Here is a 25,931-nt window from a genome sequence, read left to right as displayed (position 1 = left end):
TGCTCACAAATGCACAAACAGATTTTAACTCAAGTTTGAATTCAAGTTCAAATTTAATTTCCATGTTATAAAATGTGCTTTTATAATAAACCATGAATGAAATAATTCTGCGGCACAGAAGCGTCCCAACGTGATCCATTTGATTCCAGTGCATTGTGCGGCAGCCAGTGAAGCCCTGTTTAATCAGAAGGATTTGTCATGTGATTGACGGACTGTTGACAGCAGTATTGGGGCAGTATTTAGCAAGGTCTCAGGACCCCCGTGGCTAAAGTGAATTTTATGGAGACACTGGAGGGTCGCTGGCATGGCAAGAAGTCGGGCAGTTTTTTAAAGCTGATGCAAATGAAGGTATTTCATGTTGACATCTCACCGTCTGGGGTGTGATAGTTGATCACTTTGTGCATGGTGGGAAAACAAAAGTGCACGCAAAGCCAAGCCTACAGCATTGTGTGTGTGTGTGTGTGTGTGTGTGTGTGTGTGTGTGTGTGTGTGTGTGTGTGTGTGTGTGTGTGTGTGTGTGGGTGTGTGTGGTTACACCCACCAGTGTTCCTCTCTGTGTCTGCGAGCAGAGTAGAGTACATTAACAGACCTAATTTACAATGTATGGACTCTGTGGACTGGAACATTTGGAGTTAGGGAGATAGTTATGCGCTTGGTTAACAAAGCTTGGATTGAAAATGGGGCCAATGGCTGGTGGTGATCTGGTGTCTCTAATTATGAGTTATTACTAAGAAGATTTATTTAAACTGGGCTCTATATATATTGTGCAATTATTAGTGTGTAATGTTAATATAATTTGGAATAAATCATATTACATGATATAAGTAAATCTATTAAAAAATCTGTTTTAAGTTTAAGAATTGTATGAGTTTAATAACACTCAATACTAGCATTGCATATTCTTTTCAGTGATTATTAATATCTGAAATTGAGTCATTTACTTGGATGCTACATATTTCAGTTGCTTTTTATTTATTTATTAACTAATTTTGTTTGTTTATTTGTTTTGCTTTTATGGCATTTCCTTCCAGCAAATTCCTGGAGAGAAAAGAAACTCACCCCAAATAAATGAGATATTAATTTCTCTGTGTGATGCAAAAGCCCTTTGGGGTTTTTTTGTGTCTGGTTTTAACAATTGAAATAGAGCAAGAAAAATCTATTCACTAATTTATTATTAGTATTTGTTTTTGTAAATATGTATTTGTGGTGTTTTTTTCAACAAAAATGTAGGACCATGGTAAACACATTAATTATATTCATGCACTCAGAAAAACAGGATGTATTTAAAAAAGAACAAGATAAAAAAAAAACATGCCACATGTTTAACTGTATTATCTTTGACCTTTAACCTATTTAAACATATTTTTCTGTTGCAGCCTAAAATAAAAACGTTTTATTAAGGTCACATATCTTTAATGTTTTGTGGGTTTTTCTCTGCTTCCTGCAGTCCTGGGGTCATGGTTTTGTGGGCACCGCTGCCTCTAGTTGTAACAATGAGAACTACAGTCCCATCACAATCTGTGTTTGAGTTTTGAAGGTAAGACTTTCTGGCATTTTAAAGATCTCCTTCAAGTAATAATAGTAATTTACCATAGAATCTTAATTTTCCTGTAATGTGATTCTGTTTTCACTCTAAATGTGTTAAAGCATCTTCAAGCCGACAGCTGCTCTCTCTCACAGGGAAAACTAAAACAAAAAAAAAATCTTGTCTCACATAAGTGATTTCAAATTTATTTATTTCCAATGAAAGGATAGAAATAAGAGAGAATGAACTGCGGCTCTGGGGTTTAATTGCTTTTTCATGATCCAGCAATCCTGCAGGAAAATGCAGCGTAAAAAGCCCAATTAGAGTCTTTTCACTTTGTGCTGGAGACAGCAGGGTTCAGGCTGATTGTCTTTCTCTGCTAGTTGCTCTGCTCCAGAAGGTGATACTGGGTTGGACCCCTGTTACCCTCCGAGCCGTCTGTTAAATTTGGCAGAAAAAACACCGGGGCTCAAGGAAGAACAAAGACGCACCGGTTTCACCATAGAACCAGGAAAAGAATCCCTTAAGAATGGATTAATTTGGTTTAATCGGGGAGACCCATTCCATGCTTACTCTAGCAGTGAGAGCCATTGGAGCAGGCAGGAAGCAGCTCCCCTTTATTAAACTGCTTGAAATGGCTCGGAAGTTCTTTAGCATGCTCCCTCTATACGGCAGATGCTCTGCATTAATTGGTCTATGAAGGCCTGACCCAGGGTTCTGTGCACAGGGTTTAAGAAGCATATTTATTATTTGCTATAACCTGGCGTACATGATGTGTGCTCACGAGGGTCGTATTTCATGATATTATACGCTTCTTAATACCTTGCGTGCTTCGGGGAGCTGGTGTTGGGGAGGTAATGTTTTAACAGCAGGTAAGTCCTAAACACCATTCATCAGAGGCCTGCTCTCTCCCCTCATCCGGCCACAGCCATGACTGATGGGCCTGTCTTTTGTATGAATGTTTAGCACAGTGGAAAGCCATATGCCACTGGCACCGACCACTGCCCAACACCTCCTACTGTAGCAGCGGAGAAGAAGGAGAAGAAAGTCAAGAGAGATGAGAGGGTGAGAGAAATCAAGAGGACAAGAGAGAGGAAGATGAGCAGAGGGAGAGACAATACTCCCAAGTGGTGCTAGACCTGCACGTGCAGAAACAAATCCAACCCTCTCACTGTTACTGTAAATCTCGTGCTCAAAATGAGTGCACATACAGTGAGAGATACACATTGATAGTGGTCGAGATGTATTTTTAATAAGAGAAGCGGTGGTGGGAGGTGAGAGGGGAGGTGGTGCCGGGCTGGTCCATCTGTCCCAAGCAGCCTCTCTCCCAGTGCTGCTGCCGCCCCCTCGTGAGAGAAGCACAGCTGTTACTGGAAAGCCCTACTGTCCAGAAAAGGGGGCCTTGCACTCCTCCCCTCCTCCGTCCTCCATCCCTCCGTCCCTCCAGCCCTCCACCACCTCTCCGCCCCAAAACACCCCCGCGAGAGGATGAAACGAACCAGCGAGCCCAGCCACTGTGCAGTCAGCCTGCGCGTCTGCAATTTCAAACCTCTTTAGATCATTTTTCATGCTCACCAGAAATGAATAATGCACACATTAACTGGTGCCAGTTAATAAATTTCCGTCTCACTGCACTATATTTTCAATAAGGGTCTAGCTGCTTCGTTTTGTTTTGCAAAACAGCCTCAGAGGGCTCCTGCTGCAAATGATCCCAGAGCCCCCCCCCACCACCACCACATTTCCCAGAGAGCCTTTCCTTGACTTAAGAAACGATAAAATGATCATAAATCGGCTTAAATCTTTCACTGTTGCACGCAAAATGTCACTGAGTATATTTGTTATGCCCATGATCACTCACAGTGCTGTTCTCAGCTGAAGATAACACACCACAACATTTTTCACAAGAGTGCATCCTCAACATTCAGCCCCCAGGGCACCGCTACATGGAAACAGAATCAATCTTGGGGAACTTCCAGCCTTTGTAAAGGAGCCAAATTGGCAGACGAGCTCCATTATATCAGTTCAGCAAAGCCCTGGCTAGCATCTGGCCACACTGGACATTTTATAGCCCATCTCGAACTATTAATCATTGGCTGCAACATCACGGACTCGACGAGAGAGGGTGGCTGGATGCTCCCTTGCGGAGAATACGACTGAAAATGCCAGGGCATGTAGACGCGGCGGTCCCAACACCCACTGACAGTAGCCCTCCTTAAAATGACAGAGTGCATCCGAGCCAGACGGACAGAGTGGTGTCAGAGAAGCGCTGTGACAGGCGGGGGGACCCCTTCCGAAAATGCCACCGTGCCCTAGTGGCCTACAGTGCTGCGGTGCACTGGTAGTATCTGTTCGGAGGTCGTGTCATGTAATATGATCTAGATGAAGCGGACAGGGTGGGTCCCTCTCCGGGATGCGGATGGGGTGTCAGACAAGCTGCTCCTCTAATAAGGACTGCCATTCTAATGATCACTCAGTCAGCCTAACCTCTGACCCTACTGTTATAAGAAACAGAGGGAGGGGCCGGCCGGGATGGTGGGAAGGACAGTGGGTTCAAATGTGCAGTATTTACATCAATTAGACAGCCAAGATGGAGGTGCCCATCAGAGCCCATTAGGATTGTTGTGGTGGGGGGGGGCAGCGAGGGCCCCGACGCAGGCCCAGCAGACACATCACAGGACGGCCCTTGATCATATCCTGTCACATTGATGAGAACTCTGTCCAGCCACAGTTTGTGCGTGTGTGTGTGTGTGTGTGTGTGTGTGTGTGTGTGTGTGTGTGTGTGCGCTTGATGCCACCCGGCCCGCTTCGTGTCGTTCTCCAAAATCCCACAAAATAACATAAAACTACTCTTCACCTTTTTAATTTTCCGACTTTCCTTGACTATACATCTAAAATAATCAAAAGACCCATCTCCTGCGAGCTCTGCAGTCACTCAAATTCGGCGTGACCACCACCGCCACTTCATTTCATTTTTGAAAAATCCCTGTGTGTCTTTATTTTGTTGGGTGTGTGTGTGTGTGTGTGTGTGTGTGGGGGGGGGGGGGGTTGGTGCTTATCAGATGCAAAATAGCACACCTGCTGTTCCAAAACACCCTCATTGGGTTCAAATTAGTGCTCCCCTGCTTCTTGTTCTTCTATTGAATATTCCGCCGCAACAAAAGGATGACAATGTTTCCCCCCCCCCCGCATAACAAGTTCTGTGGCAATCAAAACAAAATGCCTTGTTGAATTTGGTATTACAGATTTGTGAGCGGCTTTGGCCGAGAACAATCCGACATGAATCTTCTGAAGCCATTGATTACGCTGATCAAAACTCATCAGTGTGATTAATAGAACAGAATGAAGGACCCCACCTGGGAGCTGATTTCATTATCGTTGTGATGGAGCATCCGAGCAGGTAAAAGGTGCACGCCGAAAAACCCGGAGAACAAGGGAAGGACTTCACAAGGCGGGAGTATCCCATCTTTTATTAATGTCACTCCCTGGGACAGCAGGTTTTTGTCAGTCAGAATGGATAATGAAGATGTTGGCAGGGCCGGTGAATCCATCCCTTTAATACTCACATATTTTATGATAATGAAAGGTACTCAAAGAATGATTATGATAAAAGTGGACTCCCCCACTGATGTGCCAGCACAGCTGTGCAGCCAGACAGTCAGCTGCAGGCACCGAATAAAGGGATCACACACAGTAAGTAAAGACAGGATCCATAAGTACATAGAGCGAATAGCTGATGGTACTGGAGCCAACCCGACGTCTGCAGCGCTGCGTGTTACGCCGCATGACGAAAAAATAATATGAAGCAAAAGCTTTCAGTCTTGAATGTCACTACGAAAACCCCTTTGATCTTATTCTGTCTGCATTCGCCCCATAGCATGAAGCCCTTTCACCGCACTGACCTTTACATTGATCTTGTTGAAACAGGTTTAATCTTCCACTAAACAATACTTTCAGTGTGATGTGTGTTTGTTTTCCTTTCAGATATTTCCACCACAGTCTTTACATCAAAGGAGCGAAAAAAAAAAATACAACGAGCCGAGTAACAAGGAAATTTCATCATGTGATATTAGCTGGATATTTAAGGAGGTCAGACGCAGAGGACGTCGAAGGCTGTGTGCGCTGCGTGCAACCCCCCCCCCCCCCCACCCCCACCATGTGCATATCAGTAACATCTTCCAGGCATCAAAGCATCAACTGGTGTATTGTACTGTATGTGTAAACAAACTGAGCGGCCCATAAAGCAAAGCCATACCAACCCGCCAGAGCTTCAAAAGTTTCCTGCAAGCTGTAGGAAGCAGGTGAAAAAATAGAAGTGCAACGACCTCTGACCCCGGGTGCACACTTGTTGACTGATGTTTCACACCGGGGTCGCCTTCTCCCTCGGCTGCGTTCTTCAAGAGGAGCGGGCCTGTGTGCGACTGTGTGCGTGCGTGCTCGGTCCCCGGGGAGATCATCCCCGTCTCCCTTTGAAGGCTCTGTGCTATAGAGCTGTTTTCATACAGCACCGGCCGCGGGTTTCCTGTCTCAGCTGACCCCGCGTCTCCTCTTGGACACTTCAGAACAGCTTCGCAGCACAAACACCTTTCTCCCATTAACTACAGAGGCTACGGGGGGAGAGGGGAGGCAAAGGGGCTTTTGAACCTCAGTGTCAAGACAAAAAGATGGTTATTAAAAAACAAACACGATAACCAGATCAGCCCACCAGTGGTCAATACTTACCAGCTGATGTCAGTGTGCTGTGCGTTTCTGACTATAGTCGACGGTGCAGACTAACGTTCTTGTTCCAAACTAGAGCAGCTTTCGGGTAAAAAGAACATTTGGGACTTCTGACAGACGGCCAACCCAAATAAATTTTACAACAGATTCTCTGGATCCACACATGCATGGTGCTCTGTCCAGCTGACACAACACAGGGTCGGAGATGAAAAAAGCTCAGGGTTCACAGAGGATCAGTTCCACATGTCCTTCAAATTGGCCGAAAACCAGCCACCAAACAACGCAGCTCAGAGTTTATACTCTGCAAAAAGACAAATAGCAAGTGTGCAACTTTACTGTTTTCTACGAGAGAGTATTAGGAAAAAAAAATCTATTTTAAGAATTAAACTTTAAATATTACAAGAATAAAGTTATTATTTTCTAAGAAAAAAGCAAGTTTGGAAAAGCCATGTTTTCAGTCGGTTTTCACTACTATTGGATGCAAAATTTTGAACAGATTTCATTGTAAAACTATGAAACCTCTTCATATAATATATATCTCACACAGATGGAACCAACAATATACAGTTGACCACTAACAAACATTTCCTTTACTCTTAAAATCTCAGAATTTTAATGCTTCAACGTGAATATAATAATACTGTGTTGTACTTTTCCCTTTAAGCAGCGGATGAGTTATTTCTTTTTTTCCAAAGAACAAAACTAGAGCCTCGTGAACAGATCATGGTTTTTATTTCCAAATGGTACAAAGTCAGAATTTGTCAGTTAAAAATCATACCGAGTGAAACAATGGAAAAAATCTAGTTTTACAGCGGGGGCATGGATCCCAGAAGGTTCCTTCAGGGTGTGCTGCGTTTAAGTTGGTCCAGTTTACGTCGCAGCATGTTGTAGTTGTCTCTGGTCCCAGGAGCCTCGGGGTCCAGCTGTAGAGACAGCTCATAGTGTTTCTTTGCCAGCTCCAGCTTTCCCCAGCGATGATACAGCACCGCTGAGGAAAAATCAGAAAGGTTCTTCAAGCTGAGAAGCCACTAAAATTCTAATAGATTCTTTTCATTTGGTGCGTTCAATGTAGGCCTGCATGCATGAGCAAATGCACGGTTATTCATTCAGCTTCTGAGCACTTTGAATCTTTCATCAGCTGTGTAAAACATGTGATACAACCAAAGCTGCAGTAGCCTTACCTAAATTGCCATGGCAACCAGCAGCATTTGGGTTGATCCGAAGAGCTTGAAGGAAGAAGCCCTCGGACTCCTGAGGAAAAAGAAACACCAAACTAAATTTAAAACACTGAATTTGCTGTACGAGTGAGAGAAATGTGTCACTTCTGTACTTGAAGCAGACATGGAGGATGATTTATCAACATGCACACAAAAAAAATCATATTCTGTGTTGAAAGTTTATACTCAGCTGACTGACCTTGTATTTCTGTAATTTCCCCAGGACGTTAGCCAATGAAAACATGATCGTGTGGTCGTTGGGGAGGAGCTTCAGAGCCTCTCGGCCGATCAACTCTGCTTGAGCAAGGTTACCTTAAAAGACAGAAGAAACAGACAACAACGATAAGATATCACATATTCCTTCACAACACGCATACAGCCGGACACATGCATGTATTTGAGTGAAATCTACGGAATATTTTATGCTACTAAAAGTGTGTGTTAGCATTTAAATGCAGTTAAAACCCAGTGATACATTAGTAATAAAAGCTGGTATACTGGGAACCTGACTGTTTGCTGTATTTGTCAGCAGTGTCGAGAGCAGAGTTTTTCCTTCTCCGCACATGGAGGAGCGGTTTAGTCTCCTAATTAAGGTTGAACACAAGGCCCACTGAGTTATTGATCTCTGTCACAGACACGTCTGATGTCTGGCCAGAAATGGAGAAAGAGAGAGCGAGGGAGAGAGCGAGAGAGCGAGAGAGAGAGAGAGAGAGAGAGAGAGAGAGAGAGACAATGACGGTCATGTCCTGAGTCATGGCCTGTGCCCTTCAGACACAGCTTGCCAACACACGGCTACATGTGTGACTGTGTCTGAGTGCATCTGCCTGAATCGACACTGATTCTGCCTTTTGTTTGTGTAATGATCAAAACAAAAGAGGGGGGGTGAACACCAAAGAGAAAAGAATATTCCCATTTCCTTGCTTTTTGAAAATGACACCTATTGTTCTTCTTTTCACTCTTTTTGTTGGGGAGCTGGGGAGAGGGGTAGAATTATTTCTGTCAGATTTGGGGAACAAATGCTGTGGGGGGACTCTGAGGGGGCGCTGTTCTGGCTGTGCTTGCCCACGTTTGATCAGGAGCATACTGGGCCCTGATTGGACAGTTCCAGTGCCCTCCTGGGAGACTCCGCCCCCACGGGAGCGGCTTCTGACAAAACGGCTCGAGCGTTTGGAAATCAGAGCATTCTCCACACGGCAGGGAAGAGTGCCTTCAAAACTCACAACACAAAGCTTTAATACATAAATTTCAAGCATTGCTGATTCCTGCTCTTCCGGTCTAATCTTGTTGGCCATTTAGATTTCCTGCTTTTCTAAAATAACAACGCCGTGTTTCTTGGCTGTTCATGCTGAAACAACATTCACCAAGGACCCAGAGTCCTTTATAGTAAGAAAATAAAGTGTATAATAAACATCTGATAATTTCAGAAAATGGGACAAAATTATTATCATTATTATTGTTACAGACATTTATTGAGTAAAAAACATCCAATTAGTTGTTTATTCTGTAATCATTTTAGGGATAGGATAGCAGGTTACAATCTTGAGGTGTGATTATTATTATAACTATTTTATTTACCAAAAATATATATATATATATATATATATATATATATACACACACATATATATATATATATATATATATATATATACACACACTAGTACTTAATATTCTGTATCATATTTGTGTGTGGATTTATTTTTGCTACCAGTGTTGTCCAGCAGAATGACCATGTTGTTCCACGCCAGGCTGTGGTCAGGTTTGAGTACGGTTGCATTCCTCCATGCGTTCAGGGCATCCACATGTCTGTTCTGGTCAGCATACTATCATGAAAGGAGAGAAAAAATAAAGGATAACCGCTCTACAAAAGTATTTCTGTGTCTAGCAAAAAAACTAATCTACCACAATACAGTCGTTTTTTTCCATCGTCAATTTTGTTCTACACCCTGGAGTCTCACCAAGCGTCCCAGGTTATAGTAGCAGTCTGGGTATTTTTTCCGGAAGCGAATGGCGTTCTTGTAGCTGTGCTCTGCTTCCTCAAATTTCTGTAGGCTGTTCTGAACTATTCCCAAATTCATCCAAGCAGCAGCAAAGTCAGACCTGCACAGATAAAAACATACAGTTCCATCAATAGGAGCTTTTTTTTTTTTTACAGGCACCAGTGAAATGAAAACTATCATGTGTGTATTATGATGTTCATTGGTGTTGGACGACGTACTGAATAGAAACGGCTTTAGATAGAAGCTGCTCTGCCTCGATCAGTTCATTCCTCTCCTTCAGGATATTCCCCAGGTTGTTCATGGCGTGGACGTATGTGGGATGAAGCCTGAAAGTCACAGGAAACATGCAGCATGAAGTCAACTTACTGACGTGTTTGCAGTTGACTGGACTACTGACGTTTGTGAGGGGACGCACCTGACGGCCTCTCTGTAATATCCAATAGCGGCCGTTGCATTTCCTCTGTCAGCCAAGTTCTTACCAACATTGTAATGGACCTGAGGAATCAGCCATAAACATACAAGACATCTGAGTGGGACTTTACATGTTTGGTTGTAATTTATTTAACACGTGTGTACAACAAGGCAGAGCATTGATTTTTTTTTTACCTTGGCATTGAGGGGACAGACAGAAAGGGCACTGGTGAAGAGGCTTTGCTCCGACCGCCACTGGTGACTGCGGAGAGCGCAGCGAGCTACATACACTGACAACAGCACAAGCACCGACACACACAGCAGCTTCTGTAACATGGAAGAAAAAAAAGAAAAGAAACGGAAGACATTTAACAACCACCGACTGTAAGTCATTATAACCCTTCAGCTCAAAAATGAATTCTCGGTGACTCAGAGTTAACAGCCTGCAAAAATGTACCCATGTAACACGTGGACACCACCTGCTGTGTTCATCCCTTTATAGGTGAGTCATTAGTCATCTCATGTCTGTCCCTACTCCGCCTCACCGAGCCACTGAAGCGTCACAGTCATATTAACAGGTGGTTAAATAAAAAGCGTTTAAAACCAGCACATTGTGACCCGTTGGCTGTGAAACACAAAGGTTGCATCTTTTCCTGGAAACTGCTCATCAGTGTTCATGAGCACCGTGCAGGAGCTTTTATTTTGGTGTGATCTTTTTTTTGGCACAATTGAGCCCTACCCTGTATTTGCTCCAGCGACAGCAGCAGTGTCCCACGGAGTAGGCCAGCAGCAGGCAGTAGCCGGCCGAAGACAGGTAGAGCACTCTCTCGGCGACGACGAAGCCCACCCGGAAAAAAATGTTGCAGGCTGGCAGGAAAGGGACTACGAGCAGCACCAGACCCAAGGTCAGTGTCCTGGAGAGGAGAACAGGAAAGGATCATATACAGATACATGACACTCAAAAAAGTCTGACGCTATACAAGGAAATTTAGGCTTATCAAACTCACTAAACCACCCAAAAACCACCATACACTCAGGAAACTTTCCTCATGAACCACACACACACTAAACCAGCAGAGCATTTTAGACTCCTCGCACAGCAATGGAGACATGGTGCTGTGGTCACACTGCAGTGGATCTGATACCATTTTCATAATCAAGTGTAAAGTCTAGAGAGGCCAACATGTACTTCCTCTCATCTACAGCGGGTGTGAGATGGCTGTGCTTGCTTACCTCCTTCTCTGGCTGTCCTGCGAGCATAAGGCTTGGCTTATCAAGCCTATCAGGACGCACCAGAGCAGCAGTAGCCACACCATCCTCCAATCAGTGGCTGCCTTAATGAGGGGCACACAGCCCATGGACCAATCAAAACACAGCCACCAGGGACACAGCAGCAGCCAGGCATTCAGAGAGTAGTAGTAATTATAGTTCACTATCTGCCAATCAAAGAGGAACAGGACGGGTGCGGGATGGAGGAGAGGAGGAAGAAGAAGACGGAGTTACATAATTTCAAATTCAGAATCAAGATCAATCACTGTGTTAAAAAATGATGATTAATTACACTTAAAAACATACAAAACAGCATTATAGAATAACAGATTGCAACATAAAGTCTGACTGATTCAGGTAAATAAAGATGATTTCAGGATTTAATGTTGCATAACTTCATTAATCAAAGTCTATTTGTAGAGCACCTTTCATACAGGTTAGTGCAGTTCAAAGTACCTGACAAATCACAGATGAGCCAAAAGATAATACAAAACAAATAAACAAGCCAACAATAAAACACCCTAAAATAGATTTTAAAAGCTAATCATTATTAAAGCAAAAAGCTCAAAATTATAAAAAAAACAAATTAAGAGTCAAAAAGTCAATAAATGGGGATAAAAACATAACATGTACAACATAGATGCAATAAATTGGTGAATAAAATGATGTAATGTCCATAAAGCATACTTGATCAAAGGCAAGGCTGAGGAGACAGGTTAGTAAGCTTGCATTTCAAGATTTCAACACTTGCAGCTGCTCTCGGGTCAGACTGTTCCTGCAGCTTGGATCATAAAAAGCTAAAAGCTGCATCACCAAAAGGTTTTAGTCCTGCACTTTGGAACAGTTAACTTACTATGAGACATGTACACTGGTGCAAGACCAGGAAGAGCTTTAAGAACTAGTCAAATAATCTTCAAATCAATACAGAACTGACTGTAATGTGTTCCGTTTGTGTTCTGGTCCCGGTCAGCACTCAGGCTGCTGAGTTCTGAATCAGCTGTAGTAGTAGTGGTGGCAATAAAAGCATGCTTCAGTTTTCCTGTAGTGAGTGATTAAATAAACTCTGATTAAACTAGAATGGCACTCAGTAGAGCGCATGATTCCGACAAGGCCCAACAGTCCCCTTAAATTCAATCAAGCTGCACCGAATTATACACTCACACATACCAGCCTTCTAAATGTGCCTGATTTTAAAAAGAAATGCCCAATCCAGCAATGTTAAAGTAAGTGGTTCTTCCCCCGAAACACACCATATCCTTCCACAAGGTTTCGTGAAAATCCATCCAGCTTTTATGTGTAATCTTGCTTAACATCAAACAAACAAACAAATAAACGGACTTGGCTGAGATAATGAATAAATCTTACTTACTCTAAGAAATATATTTTCTGCAAAAGAGGCCGGGTTGTCTACTTCAGTGAATGCTGGTGGTCCTGTTCCCATGATCCTCCAGCGTGCATAGAGCATCAGGAGTCCTCCCAGACCCATGAGAGCCAGTCGGGTAAGCAGCCCGGTTCGTAACGTGTCACTTACCTGCCAGAAAAAGATAGTGACAAATAGAAATATGTGCTTTTTAGCTACTTTCGAGCACTGTTTCGTGATCCCAACATACACACATCCATATAGCTTTTCATTAACCATATAGAGGATGTGATGTGACATTAATCATACAAGGGCGTGCATAATTTATGACAGAAAGGGAGGAGGGGGTGGGTTTATAAACTGCAACTCACATCGAGTGGATTCTTCCTCAGGAGTAGCCTCTGGCTGAGTTCATACACATTAACATTACAGATCAGGAGGACATCAAAGGCTGCATTCACACCCTGAAGGAAAATACATAGAGGAGGAGAAATGGCATTTAAAATGTATATAGGTCAGCAACTAACTGGATCTTTAGCTCTTATCATACATGTGAAAAAACTGAGACTCCATGTAACCAATTAAATGAAATAAAAATCAATTCACATGTCTTCATTAGATGTTCAACACAAGAGTATTTCTCATGGATCACTGATGAGGTTGCTTTTAAAGATTGTTACTGACGGATAAATCGTTAACCTGCTTTAGAAAAAGAGTTCATACCAACACTGTGATGCCTTGTTCTTTACAGAGCATTGCTGCAGCACACAGCAAGAGGCTGGCCACAACCCACCGGACAGAAAACCTGTCATCTCTGTCACTCCCTGAGAGCACAAAGCCCGGAGAAAGTTGGACAGTTAAAGCTTAAAATAAAAGGTGTTCAAAGATATGCATTGAAAAAAAACAAGAAGCAGCAAAGGGTTAAATGCCGGCACTTTTCTGTTTCTAACAGCAGGTATGTGGACAGTCATTTGTAGGGTATTGTCTTGCAGTACATAAAGATGAATAGTTGGATACCTACCTCTGTTGAAGGCTTTGCAGTAGGTGAGGAAAGAAAGCTGGAAGAACAGAGCACATAAAAGATCTGCTCGACCCACTATACCTGCCACCTTATCAGGATGGAGAGGGAAGAGAGAGAAAAAGAGCGACAGAATTAAAGATGAGGCCGAGACAAAGTGGCAGAAAAAGGTTAAACTGCGAAACACAATTCAGAAAAAGCATTAACATGTGCATCCTTTCATAGATTATTATATTTTGTATCACATCCTGCACATCATCTTTTATTTTGCATACTGTATCCAGTTACAAATGGATTTATCATGGAACGGCTTATTAAAAGAGGTAGGAAGAATCATTACCAGCATGGCCTGTTGGTGTGTGTGCTATATAGAGTGTGTGAGTACAGTATAGCTGGCATCCTGGGGTTGCCTTCTTTGATACATACAGCCGACCTAACCCAACAGTCTGCCTGCCTCCCACCCCCCAGGTCTCACCCAGTCCTTGCCCTGCATGATTAAAGACAACGGAGAGGGGGAAAGGCTGCCTTCCAGCCAGGCTTTACAGCAAACACACTAATGCTGGCAGGTCAATAAGCAACCCAACAAGGCTAATAGTGAGGCCGGGCTACCGTGCGTACCATGGCTATGCACGCCCAGCTGAGACGGGGCTTTTGTTCTTGGCAAGGAACCACTGCATGTTTAGTATTAAAACCTCTGGACTGGTGTGTCAAGATGCCATGACGCACTGCTTTAGGGACTCCGTGTTGTAAAAAAAAAAGTTTATTCATAGCCTAAAATCACAAACAGTACCATGTGCAAATGGGCAACAATGGCAACTGTGGCCAACTCATTCCAAGAACAAAGAGCAGAAGCTGACCGAATCTGATACAACGGGTGAGTAAGGCTGCAAGGGAACAAAGAGCTGAACTACATACGTGATATTCTATCATGTCTCATACACATTGTAAATATTGATTACATAAATATTTTTTAAAAGCTGTTGCACAACAAAAGTTAGACGGAAAATGAAAGAAAGTTAGTTTTTCTCCATCGTTTCGGATGATCTGTCGTCAACTGGCCAAAGTCACAATTTCAAATTGAAATGCATTCACCAAACAATTCTTTAAATGTGTATCTCACACAAATATCGTGTAGAGAGCATTACTTTAATGACAAGTGCAGTCAAATGAGTGTAGATTTCACCTAGAAATTCTGCTTTCATGTCCACAATTGTTTTAACAGTTAAGAGACATACGCTTCTGCTGTGTTGTATCAATCAGTGTGAACATGCAGTAAAAGTACAAACTGTTTTAATGTCGTAGTCTGTATTAAGTCACATGTAAAAGGTACGTCCCCCACTCTGTCTATGTGCAACTCTGAGACAAGGGAACGTGTCAGATAATATAGGGGGAAAAAAATTATCTTCCACTATACTTATTACCCGCAGATATGTGGGACTTTTTTCAGCAAGGTCACACTCACTGCAGTCATGCTGAGCTTTTTACCCAAGGTTTTTAGCATTTACTATAAAAAATGTCCAGATGTGGCCGGTGATTTGTGTACGATGACTAAAAAGAAGGTTATTCTTTCTTTCTGCTGGATTTGGTGGTTTGTACTTACAAACTAACAAAATAACTGTACCTGTCAAGGTGAACCTCTCCAAATAGTTATTGTGTTCAATGTAAGCCTTTCAGTCCACTGTTCTGTTTATTCACATATCGTGAATCCTGTCAAACTGATGTTAGTTGGACTAAAACATGTTAGAATTCTGCTGTATTTGTCAGAAAAAAAAAACAAAGAAAAAAACAACAACTTTGAACTTGACTTTAAACTCTGCTTACACTTTCTGTGTGGACTGGATGTGCAGCAAAGAAGAGGGCAGCGAGCAGAGACGTCTTAGGAGCGTGGTTCATCAGCCGATCTTTCTCATCATAGGCCAGTCCACCAATCAGTATCGCAAACACATCAATCATGAGGGCGGATATGGCGGCATGGAGGACAATGTTAAGGACGTGGAAGCCGACAGGGTGCAGGCCTCCCGCCAAGAGGTAGTTCAGCCTGCGAAATAAAGAGGGGGGGAAGATGAGAGAAATCAGTGAGAGAGGACAGATGTGCTGTTATTATGGCTACATCCATTTAACACTGTAGTGAGAGTGTCTGTCTGACAGAGCTTAAATATGAAGGTTACACAATTGTTCCTAGTCTCTCTTTCTTATCAACCCCCTCGTCTCCCCCCCCAATTACGTCTGCTCATCCCAACCAGTCGAGGCAGATGGCCACCCTTATTGAGTCTGGTCACCAAGCGCTTGCTCATGGTGGGAACTGATGGGTTTCCCTATAATAATGTATAACAATGTAAAGTGATTTGAGATGATGTATTTTGGCGCTGTATAAGTAAAATTGAATTGAGGGTGTGCGTTCGTACAGTAAATGGAAATTCTTACCTAAAAGTCAGGACAGTGAGAGGTCGGTAGGATTTGTGACTCGAGTTGCTGCTCAGGTTACTTCCCCAGAAGTCATTGCTCCAGATGTTGTTCAAGGGTGTCGTTGGTTTCAAGTCCTGGAACAGAAACGCAAAAATCACACCTGTGGACTGTGCCTCTCTCTGTGTGCAGTGTCATGAAGCGGAGCTGTCGTTCTGCGTTGGTTAATCGATCACACGAATCACCTTGTTGTTGACGATCGCTTCGGAGTCGTCAAACACGAACTCCCCGTCATAGCTGTTGATGAAGCACAGGAGGGCCAGCAGGGCGACGGTGACCTTGGCCGGGGCCGGAGCGAGCTTTGGCAGGGGTATGTGGTGATCCCAATAGACGTCAGACAATCCCATGATGCACCGGGTCTTCTTTGGTCATTATTCTGCGTGAGCAGGTGGAGGAACAAGTGCAGACAGAAATGTAAATAAAACAGTGTTAGCCGCCACAGATACAACACTATACGTCCTTCTTAATAATACACACATGGTTTATTGACCGGGTGGATTCCTACCTTGAGTTTTCAGAGACATGTTCTGAGAGGTCATCCTGTTTTATGATGATCTCCCATGGCTGCTTCTCCTCCAGCTGGCTAACCGGCTAACCCTAACTCGCTGAATGAGGCTAACACAGTAGCGGCAGAACCAACTCGGTGATCAGCTTTGCGCTTTGTAACCTTGAGGTGAAACAACGACGCTGTCACTCACGATTACATGACGGCGTAACGTGAAGAGGGCGCTGCAAGTTAGCAAGCTAATGTAGCCTGGCGTTAGCATGTCTCGTTAGCGGCTGATGGCTCCATTGTCAAGCGGCGCAAACGTGACGGGCACACGGGAGGATGTGTGTCGGTGACACGCGGAATGTATTTGAGGTAATTTGACGTAAAGTGTGACGTGTTTCGTTCGCGAGAAGAGCTTCGAACGAGGCGCGGACGGAAACTCTGTAAACAAATACACACGCTTGGGCTGCGGCACTTCCTGGTGAGCGTCACCGCCATGTGTTCGTTTTCAGCCAATAGACGCTGAGTATTGGGAGTGACGTCGGTGGTGAACGCAGAGCCTTAACAACCACAGCTGGAATATTTTAATATAAATATTGTGTATATTCATTTTGTATTATTACCGACCCCATCTTTGAAGTATAAAGTGTTTTTAATTTATTATCTTTTTTAATTGTTGTATATTGATGTTGTTATAATCATGTTTGTTAGAAATAAAGATTACAAAAAATATATACAAATAAAAGAAGCAGACAGACCAAAAGCACAGAAACACAAATGATTCAGACTAAAATGCTCTAATAATTTATTAATATTGTTAAAATATAACATAAATTTGAATCTATTTAGCTGAATGCATACACTCCTCATCCCAACATTCTTCACTTTCTGGTGCTCCATCATTTACAGTTGATCTTGAAGCATCATATTCTGGTGAAGATGGAAAGTTTCTGAAAGGTTTTTGCTGAGGATGCTACTTGAATTTGGATTCTGTTTCTATAAAATTGTAAAATCGAATTTTTATTTTCACCTTCTGTATGTAAATGTATTTACCTCCTCAGAGGAGGTTATGTTTTTACTCTTGTGTGTTTATTGGCTTGTGTGTTGGTTTATTTGAAGGCTTACACACAAAAGAAACAACAGAACCGATTTCCACCAGACTTGGTGGAGGGATGGCGCCTGAGCCTGGAAAGAACCTCTTACATTTTGATGCAGGTGAAGGTTAAGAATCAGATCAAGGAATTTTTTCCCCTTTCCTAATCTGTGTTTTATGAAATATAAATCATTTGGTTTATCAAATTTCCACAATAACAACTAGACAATCATGTGCAGGATATTTGGTCTTGGTGGAGTTATCCACTCTGCTGTCTTTCTAATGTTAATATTAGCTTACACACCGCTGCAATTAATAAAGTTGTCCAATTAGTTTTTAGCTGCTTCAGTTTCAGACTAAATGACCTGAAACGACTTGGCTAAATTAGTTTACATTGAGCCATACGAGTTATTTGTAAAAATACATTTGTATTTTTCTACTCAACATGTCTGCTGAGAAAATGTTCTGTTTATTTTGTCTTTTCTCTACTGTGACATTTTTCTTTCCCTGTGTTTTTGTGAAGGTTGAATAGTTATTCCTCTAGAATTGATTTCTTTCGTTACCATTGTCTCTCTCTGTTTTTCTCTTTATTTACCTACCTCTGCTGCTTCTGCCTCTGAGAAGAAGTTATAATCCAGTTATTGATCGTCCTTCCTCGTTTCCCCCGTTGCAGAGCAGATGAACCATCAGATCAGTAACTGGTGAAAAACAGTGCCAAGGAGGCTTGTCTACATCCAACCACACATGTGCCTGCACACACATATTCAGCAGGTGATAGCAGCAGTTTTGCACGAAAAAGCGTCTGCTGCTCTTGTTTTCTCCATCCTAAGAACATGGCTGAACTGAAGCAGGTCTGTGAGGATGAATGATCCAAGTTTAGGTTTGATTTAGGTAAAGGTTTGCAGGATTATTTAAATTGAAACATGCACAATTACAATTTAACAAATTATTGTTATTAGCTTAGTTAAACACATTGTGTCCGTCAATATATGTGACTAGATGAAGATCAGATCACAATTAATGAACATTTCATGCAGAGGACCAGATCATTTCAAAGGGTTCATGTACTTTTTTCTTGCCCCTCTGCTTCTCCGTCATAGATCGTACAGCTGTCATTTCAAACGAGGCTCATCTGTTGTCAGTCGTAAGATATGTTTAGCGGAAGTAAGTGTTAATGGAACGACAAGTGTCTGTAAGAATTAGAGGTGCTGATGTTGTGGAGAGGCCCATGGCAGGCTCTGGGATTTTGTGCTCCATTTCACCTGTCATTGCTTAGAGAAGACGAGGAATCTTCCTAATGGCCAGAGCCAGGGGCCCGGAGGGGGGGACAATTGTCAAGGGCACATTCTCAGACCTTTAAAATGGGTCTCAAGGTTGGTTAGAGAAGCAGACACTTATTCTTTAAGAAAGCACCCATAATTAAGGCCGTGCTTCAAAACATCATCCTCTGGTATCTGAAGAGTCGAACACACTTTTTCTGGCTGCAACTCATTTGGTGAAGCTTCAAGTTTTGAAGGATGCACTCAGAAACAGAGCTCATTTTACCATTGGCACCGGTACACTCCCATAATTGTTTATTTATTCATCTTTTACTTCTGTCTTAGATTTCACAAGCTTTTATCAGAATTTTTACCATCTCTGCAGGAACAAGGTTAGTTCTGCAGAAGCATTTAGCCCCCCCCCCCCCCCAAAATCGTCTAATTACCACCACATGCAAAATGCATGAAGTATGGATTTCATCTCCTGGTTCCTCACCCATGTCAGTCAATTGGAATTCATGTTATTAGCATCACTTCCAGTGGGCCGGGCAGGGTGGAGCAGATAATGAGGGAGGATGGTCCTCATTGGAAGATCTACCGACCGAGATGCAGGGAGACAGGGGGCCGCCAGTGGAGACCCTGTCAGGATGGGTCCACTGTTGTTCGTGATCATGCAGAAGGGGACAGGCATTGATTGTGTGCAGATAGAATCACAGCAGATAGGAAAGGTCAGGGTCAAACGGCGTGAAAGTGAAGAAATGGTGGAGCATCACACGATGTCCCGAGATGAGTGACGCAGCCTGCGTGTGCTTTTCAACATTAGCTGTTAATCACAGCTGGCACAGTTTTCTTTTCTCTGATCACGGTGGGCGAGGTAAAACCATATTCTCCAATGTTTTGTTTATGAAGGAAAATGTTTGCTAATGGTAGACCAAGTAAAATTTGTAAAACACGAACCGCGTGACATGTTTCTTATCTTTTTTACTGATTATTTATCTGGTAAAAATAGATGTGCTGGAGCTGAAACTTTTTTAATAAAAAAAAGGGAAGTAATTTCAATAATGATGATGTCCTGGGGTAATTTGAGTTTACACCATTTACATCTCAATCATCAAATATGTATTAGTTTCAGAAAATGAAAATGCTTTGTTTAAAAATTGCCTGCCTGGTTATTGAACAGAGTCTCGCAATCAGTGGTGAGCAGAGGATGAATTTACACAACCCCAGCATGGCAGCCAGATACAAAAGGAAGTGGGGTTGGCAGAATATTATTTTGAAAACATGCAGTTTTGTTGAAGTGGTTGTAATATTGGTTTACCTATAAAATGTCCATTCCAAAAGTAATCAAGTCTAAAAATTTGATTCTGATGGTTCATGAAGAGTTCACAATCATTTTGTTTAAAGTTCTTGATTTAATCTGAATCCCACATGGAGGGGGCAGGAATAAACTGAAAACCACGTGATTACATTTTGATTTGCATTGGTCATTTTCGAGATGAGGACATGAAATCTCTTGCATAGATTATATCTGTGATACATGATGATGTTTCTCTGGTGCGGTGTGTGTGACATCAGCCATCGGTTTGTGAGCTGCTGTTTTGAAGCCTCGTGTTGGCCTTCTGTCCAGCGCCATCTTGGTTTTTTGAGACCAGAAGTAACCATATTTGGAGGGTTGGGGGTGGAGCCTGACTGTGTGTCCGCATCTGTCGACATACTATGTCTACATCTGCGACCTGCACCCATTGGACGGTACAAGCTGTCAATCACGTGGTATCCACTCCCCAATGCATGCAGTGCTTTCTCGTCTATTTGGCTCTAAATGGGACCATCATTTACAAAATGGACATCATGCTGTATTTCAGAAGTCTTGAAACTAGAGATTAAGACCATAAACTTTGTGTGAAAATGTTTACTGACGTTATAAATCAAGTGAGAAGTAGAATTATGGACTTCTACAGAAACAGACTTCTTTTTTTAAACCCCTGGAGTTGCCCTCTGCTGGTAATTTGAGAGAATACAGGTTTCAGGCACTTGCCATTGGCTTCACTTTCCGGACCCGGTGACCCCTGTTCCACACGTGATAGTTTGGCGAGGGGTTAATGTGGACTGCTACACCAGAGTCTATGTGCACGAGTCTGGGCTTGGAACATGGTGAGGGTCATATTTGGGCCATGTAGCATAAAGACTCCTCACGAGCTCTTTCTCTGGTTATCTAGACAAAGCACAAGGTCAAACCTAGTCCGTCAGTCATGGTCACACCATCACAAATAACTTCTTTACCTAATTCCATTGTGCTGAAAGCTACTTCTTATTGTGCTTCCTACAGCCTTGGTTGCTTTGAGAATCAAGAACCTTTCCTTTTGTACAAATTTGCCCCATTAAAGTCACTGTTCTTGGAAAACATTCCTATTTTTGTCTGGGTGCCAGAGGTGGAACAGACATCTACAACAAGGGTGAGCGAGATATAATTGACTTTAAACCAAGTACTGACTCATCACTTGTCACACGCCCCATCCGAACCTCTTTAAAAGGCGCTCTTCCCTTGTTATTTGGCTGCGAGCTGTAAGCCTCACCTTTTCTGATCAAAAGTTTCTTATTATCACACTTCCACCAAACTTCTCCTTAAAGACAGTATTGTATTGTTACACGCGTTTCATCTCCTCTAAAGTTCTTGTAAGCGACTATTGATGTGCCGGAGCTGAACCGTCTCCTTTTGAAATTCTCCCCTCAAAGGTGCTAAATCCAAATCTTTACACAATTGAGCTGAGCCTCGGGACTTCATGTGAAAATCAAACGCCGTTTCCTGCACTTCCAAAGGTCTTCATCAGGAGCTGCTGATGTTCAAGGCTCTTCTAAAGCTCCCCCCGCCAACCTGCATGTAAGAACTGCTAATTTGCTCCCTTTTTTGTCACTCACTTTCGGTACATGTGCAGCAAATAAAATCCGCACGGGCATGAGCAGCATCACAGTAAAGTCCCACACGGATGCCACAGAACTGACATTACACAAAGAAACCATCATAATGAACCGTTTCTCTGTATCCCAGAGTGTTCATTTCCCAGCTGAGGGTGCTCAGCTTCTTTTCAGCCTGCTCTCTCATTTCCTTCTGTTCAGCAGCTCGGAAAAATGCAGCATGTTCTCTCAGACAGTGGAAATTCATTTAGCTTATATAACAAGCCCTCCGAAGGATTTAAAAAAAAAAAAAATACTTCTAGCTGAATTGAATCTCGCAGGAGCTGGTAAAGCGTGCATTCGGTTATTTGGATTTGGAGAAACCTACTGCAAAAATCTGTTGCTGTAATTAACTAGATGCTGACACCGAAGCCTGGTCAGACTAGAAACAGAAACTAGAGGGCTCCTCAAATTGCGCCCCCTCGCCAACAGATTCTGCATATTCACATGCAGAATCTGTTCGTAGGGATTAAAGGAGAGGTAGCGCACACACTGAATACTGCAAGATCCCACATGGTTAATGTTTAATGCAATGTTTCGACCTTGAAATTGGAAACTGACAGCTTTTATAATTCCTGAGAGTTACAACATTCATTCTTTTTTGTCCGTTTAGTTTGTTTGACTCCTACTGAACGGGTGTCCATGGAACGAGGTGGATGGATGGGATGTGGGCCAAGAAAGCCCCCTTAACATTGTAGGATGGATCCAAACAAATGGGCAGGTTGAGGATGTCTTTTTGTCTTTCTTTAACTTTGCAGGGTTTTTTTGTACATTTTACCAATTTTCCAGGGAATCATTTGTGGATATATGGAAAAAAAATCATGCGTATTTAGGAAAAGTATATCTCTGAGGGTGTGCAATCTGCTGAAGCTTAATTAAATTTAAGTAAACTGTTGGGCCTTGGCATAGATATGCGCTCTACTGAGTGTCTTTATAGTTTATTCACAGCAATAAAAATATGAGTGTTGTAATTCAGGTTGTGTAATTAGGCTGTGCAGGCACTCTGCAGCTGAGCGTGAAAACTGTTGGACTGTCTGTCAGATGCAGTCGGAGGACTACCTGTGAAAAATCCTCAAAAGGACCGCGTACACGGAATCAACCCAGCGATCGCATGTGCGGCTACATACAGTCAAAGCCTCGCCTTGTAAGAGAATGACATCAATACAGTCAAGTCCGCTGAAGGTGAGTCATCTTCACTTTAATTAGGTGTGTGAAAGCTTACAGTAATTCCATCCTTGTCAGGGTGCTGTGGCCTGTATGAGGAGGGTCCCCTCACAGAGGATGGTGATGGAGAAAGGTTTGCATTAATGAGGGGAAACACAGCGGGCAGGAGCCAGGAAACTATCACTTAAAGAGCTAAGATGGCTGCTAATATCTATTGCCTACAGGAAAAAGAAGGTATGAGATGACACATTATAATAATGATGCCTAAGTGCAAAGTAAGCATCTTACAGTAAAACAAAGTCAATTTGTTCTTAAAGAGCAAACTAGCTGTAAGTGAAGTAGTAAAGTATTTTTCAGCTGGAAAAAAAGTTTGCAACTTCATTACAAAGCCAGTGTGTCAAATAAAACTTTATTATTTTTAAAGTCGAGTTGCAGTTTCTTTTATTCTTCCTCTTTACATGTCAGTAACATCTCTACTGTGAGAAATGTGAGAACATCCCAGTTTCATTTAATTGTGCTGTATGCTGAGGATGAGACAGATTCTGTAAAATAGATTTTCACCCATGCATTCATCTATTATATCTATACCGCTTATTAAGGTCTCGGGGGGGTTAGCTGGAGCCAATAGGATACATTATTTAAATTATAAATACATTTTTTTTTTTTCAAAAGCGCACACTATTCCTCTGAGAAGTGGGGAGGGCTCATCTTGGCACAGCTGGGGAAACATCCAGTGTGGATCCAGTGGGGTGTGTGTGTGTGTGTGTGTTACTTGCCAACTTAAAGGAAAGAGAAGACATGACTGCACATTAATCTGTGTTCACATTCGTTTGGCATAAAGGCCACATTTCAAGCAGCTCCTCTGTTTAATGACTGCATCCGTCATTCCTTACATCTGAGTTAAAACAGATTCTGCTTCTTCCTACACACTAATTCACCCAGTGAGTGTGTGTGTGTGTTTGTGTGTGTGTGTGTGTGTGTGTAGTTCCCTGCACTTTTCAGATCACTGGCGGTGGAGGATTCTTTTGTTCTCTACATGAGGCCGAAGGAATGGCGATCCTTTATGATAAAGGCATTCACATCAATATGAGCACCCAGGGGACTGGCGTGCATCACAGAGTCACCATGGAGGACCTCTGCAGGTAGGTGTTCTGATCACATTTACATTTTTGCTGTGATGGCATGGCTACATCTGTACTTACTGCTTTCTTGTGTCTGTTCCTTGTTGCTGTTCACATGCCAAAAAAATGTCACATTTATTTAATGCTGTTTCAATCAGGATGTTAGAATAAAGATGTTCTGGACTAAAAAAACAAAACAATACAACATAATATACTGTTGTTGAGCACACTTTGTGCACAAGCTGCAGCTTTTCTTACATAAAACCAGACCTGTTTACAGATTACAGCATGCACGGATCTTGTCTTCTCAAAGGGCGCTACCACTTAACTTTCACTTCTTGGCAGCGTGATTGAATTAATTTCATTTTAGTTAGGAAGGCACTCAGTAGAGCGCATAAATCTTCCAAGGTCCAACGGTCTCCCTAAATTCAATCAAGCCGCACCAAATTACACACACTCATAGATATCAGTCCCCTAAATGTGCCTGGGAAATTGGTGAAAATGTCAAAAAACGTCCTCACAAAAATGTAATGACTTATTTCTTTGTCATTATCTCATTCTTCAACTTTTTGGGGTTTTCCGTTCTGTAGTTTTGGCAAAATCCTGCTGACAGACAAACAAACAAACAAACCAACGGACAGAGATGAAAACGGCAAAAGCAATCTATCTAATAATTCTAGAAATCATCTTATCTGCTTAAGTGACGATAGTGACGTTGGCAATCACGACAACAGCGCGTTCACTACAACGGTCGCATTGATGACAACGGCAGCTGATTCTCCAGTTGGTGGTTCTGCGAGTCTGGACACATGGAGCAGTTTCCATACGTGGCCCAGTTTTGTGGTTCTGCGAGTCTCTCGGTTACTGCTGGTCACTTTTACAGGCAGGTGTAGAACGGTCACTTCACCAGAAAAGACAACGATGAGTAGTGAGAAGAGGGGGTTGTGGGAAATTCTTCTCGACAAAGTAAGGTATTCATGATAATCTCCATACATTCACCAACTTCGACAATTCTTCAAAACCTGCAGCCATCAACAGAGATGAAGTCCTGTCCGGTTCCATCAACTTTACCCGCCGCCTCCACAGGTGTCGGTGGCGCTGCCTTCCCGAGTGACGGAGCCATCATAACACATCACAGCTCAGAGCGGCAGAGTGGCAGCGCCCAGCCAGCCTACTGTACAGTGTATAGGCCCGTGGGCACAAGATAGCGTGGACGCTCAGGTCATCCTCAATGCCAGGGGTTGACTCTCTTAGGGTATGGCAGGACATTTTGTCTGCATGTGACCCCCACTGGGTCCCTTTCGAAACAGGGGTCAGGATTGGAGACGAGGAGACTGGCTGGAGGAGCAGAAAGGCCAGGGGGGGTTTGTAGAAATAAAAGAAGGGACGTGTGAGACCTGGCTGTGGTTAAGTCGACTCGCTCTGCACCGCGGCCCCTGCTGTTGCCTTCTCCCTGGTGTTGCTCACAAAAGTGTTCCGCCAAAAACCCTCTTGTCGCCATGGCACCCCAGGCCCCGGCATGATTGACACCCTGTCACATTATCTTATGACAGCGCTAGTGGAGAGAGGGCACAGTGAAGTGATACTGGAAAGTGGCTGGGGACTTGCACGCAGACACACTGAGACGACACACACACACGCACACAAACGCACACACACACACATGCCTGCACACAAATGCACATATACAGCAGACACAAGCCCTGAAGACACCCGAAGGAGCGCAACACACATCGGCTTGTGTGCACACTCATGCACTAGAGGCAGAGTTTTACCAAACACAAGGGAAGGTTCACACAGGGCCGCAGATGTTTTGCATGTTGTGTGTACATCGCGCTCGGGAGACGTGCTATTTTAGGCAGCAGGGTGTATG

General features: G+C 43.0%; 1 protein-coding gene and 1 long non-coding RNA gene across 2 annotated transcripts; one reads left to right on the top strand and one right to left on the bottom strand.

Annotated features, from left to right (window-relative positions):
- The first annotated feature begins 1,447 nt into the window (after nucleotides 1–1,447).
- On the top strand, nucleotides 1,448–22,313 carry LOC117754409. Its single transcript, XR_004612414.1, has 3 exons — nucleotides 1,448–1,537; nucleotides 18,187–18,256; nucleotides 21,555–22,313. It is a non-coding gene; the product is annotated as an uncharacterized LOC117754409 (long non-coding RNA).
- On the bottom strand, nucleotides 6,954–16,968 carry tmtc4 (transmembrane O-mannosyltransferase targeting cadherins 4). The gene is made up of 18 exons (XM_034573209.1): nucleotides 16,485–16,968; nucleotides 16,165–16,355; nucleotides 15,941–16,056; nucleotides 15,338–15,554; nucleotides 13,520–13,607; nucleotides 13,222–13,322; nucleotides 12,870–12,962; nucleotides 12,508–12,669; nucleotides 11,103–11,305; nucleotides 10,609–10,783; nucleotides 10,065–10,196; nucleotides 9,874–9,953; nucleotides 9,677–9,784; nucleotides 9,417–9,558; nucleotides 9,167–9,281; nucleotides 7,658–7,770; nucleotides 7,423–7,492; nucleotides 6,954–7,229 (listed from the first exon to the last, which is right to left on the bottom strand). Exons 2-18 carry the CDS (start codon nucleotides 16,324–16,326, stop codon nucleotides 7,081–7,083), a joined length of 2,226 nt encoding a protein of 741 aa, XP_034429100.1. The 5' UTR covers nucleotides 16,327–16,355; nucleotides 16,485–16,968; the 3' UTR covers nucleotides 6,954–7,080.
- Nucleotides 22,314–25,931: the final 3,618 nt, after the last annotated feature.

This window comes from Hippoglossus hippoglossus, chromosome 21 (genome assembly GCF_009819705.1).
Source record: "Hippoglossus hippoglossus isolate fHipHip1 chromosome 21, fHipHip1.pri, whole genome shotgun sequence".
Taxonomy (NCBI): Eukaryota; Metazoa; Chordata; class Actinopteri; order Pleuronectiformes; family Pleuronectidae; genus Hippoglossus; species Hippoglossus hippoglossus.
The sequence above is the reverse complement of the archived record's forward strand: the minus strand, read 5'-3'. Positions and strand labels throughout refer to the sequence as shown.

Bases quoted from the DNA above. Each gene is read 5' to 3' on its own strand.
- tmtc4 (XM_034573209.1), bottom strand. From the start codon at position 16,326: ATGGGATTGTCTGACGTCTATTGGGATCACCACATACCCCTGCCAAAG. The intron at 13,323-13,519 runs GTAGGTATCCAA...TTGTGCTCTCAG, and splicing joins CTGCAAAGCCTTCAACAGAG to GGAGTGACAGAGATGACAGG. The intron at 9,785-9,873 runs GTGCGTCCCCTC...TGTGACTTTCAG, and splicing joins TATTACAGAGAGGCCGTCAG to GCTTCATCCCACATACGTCC.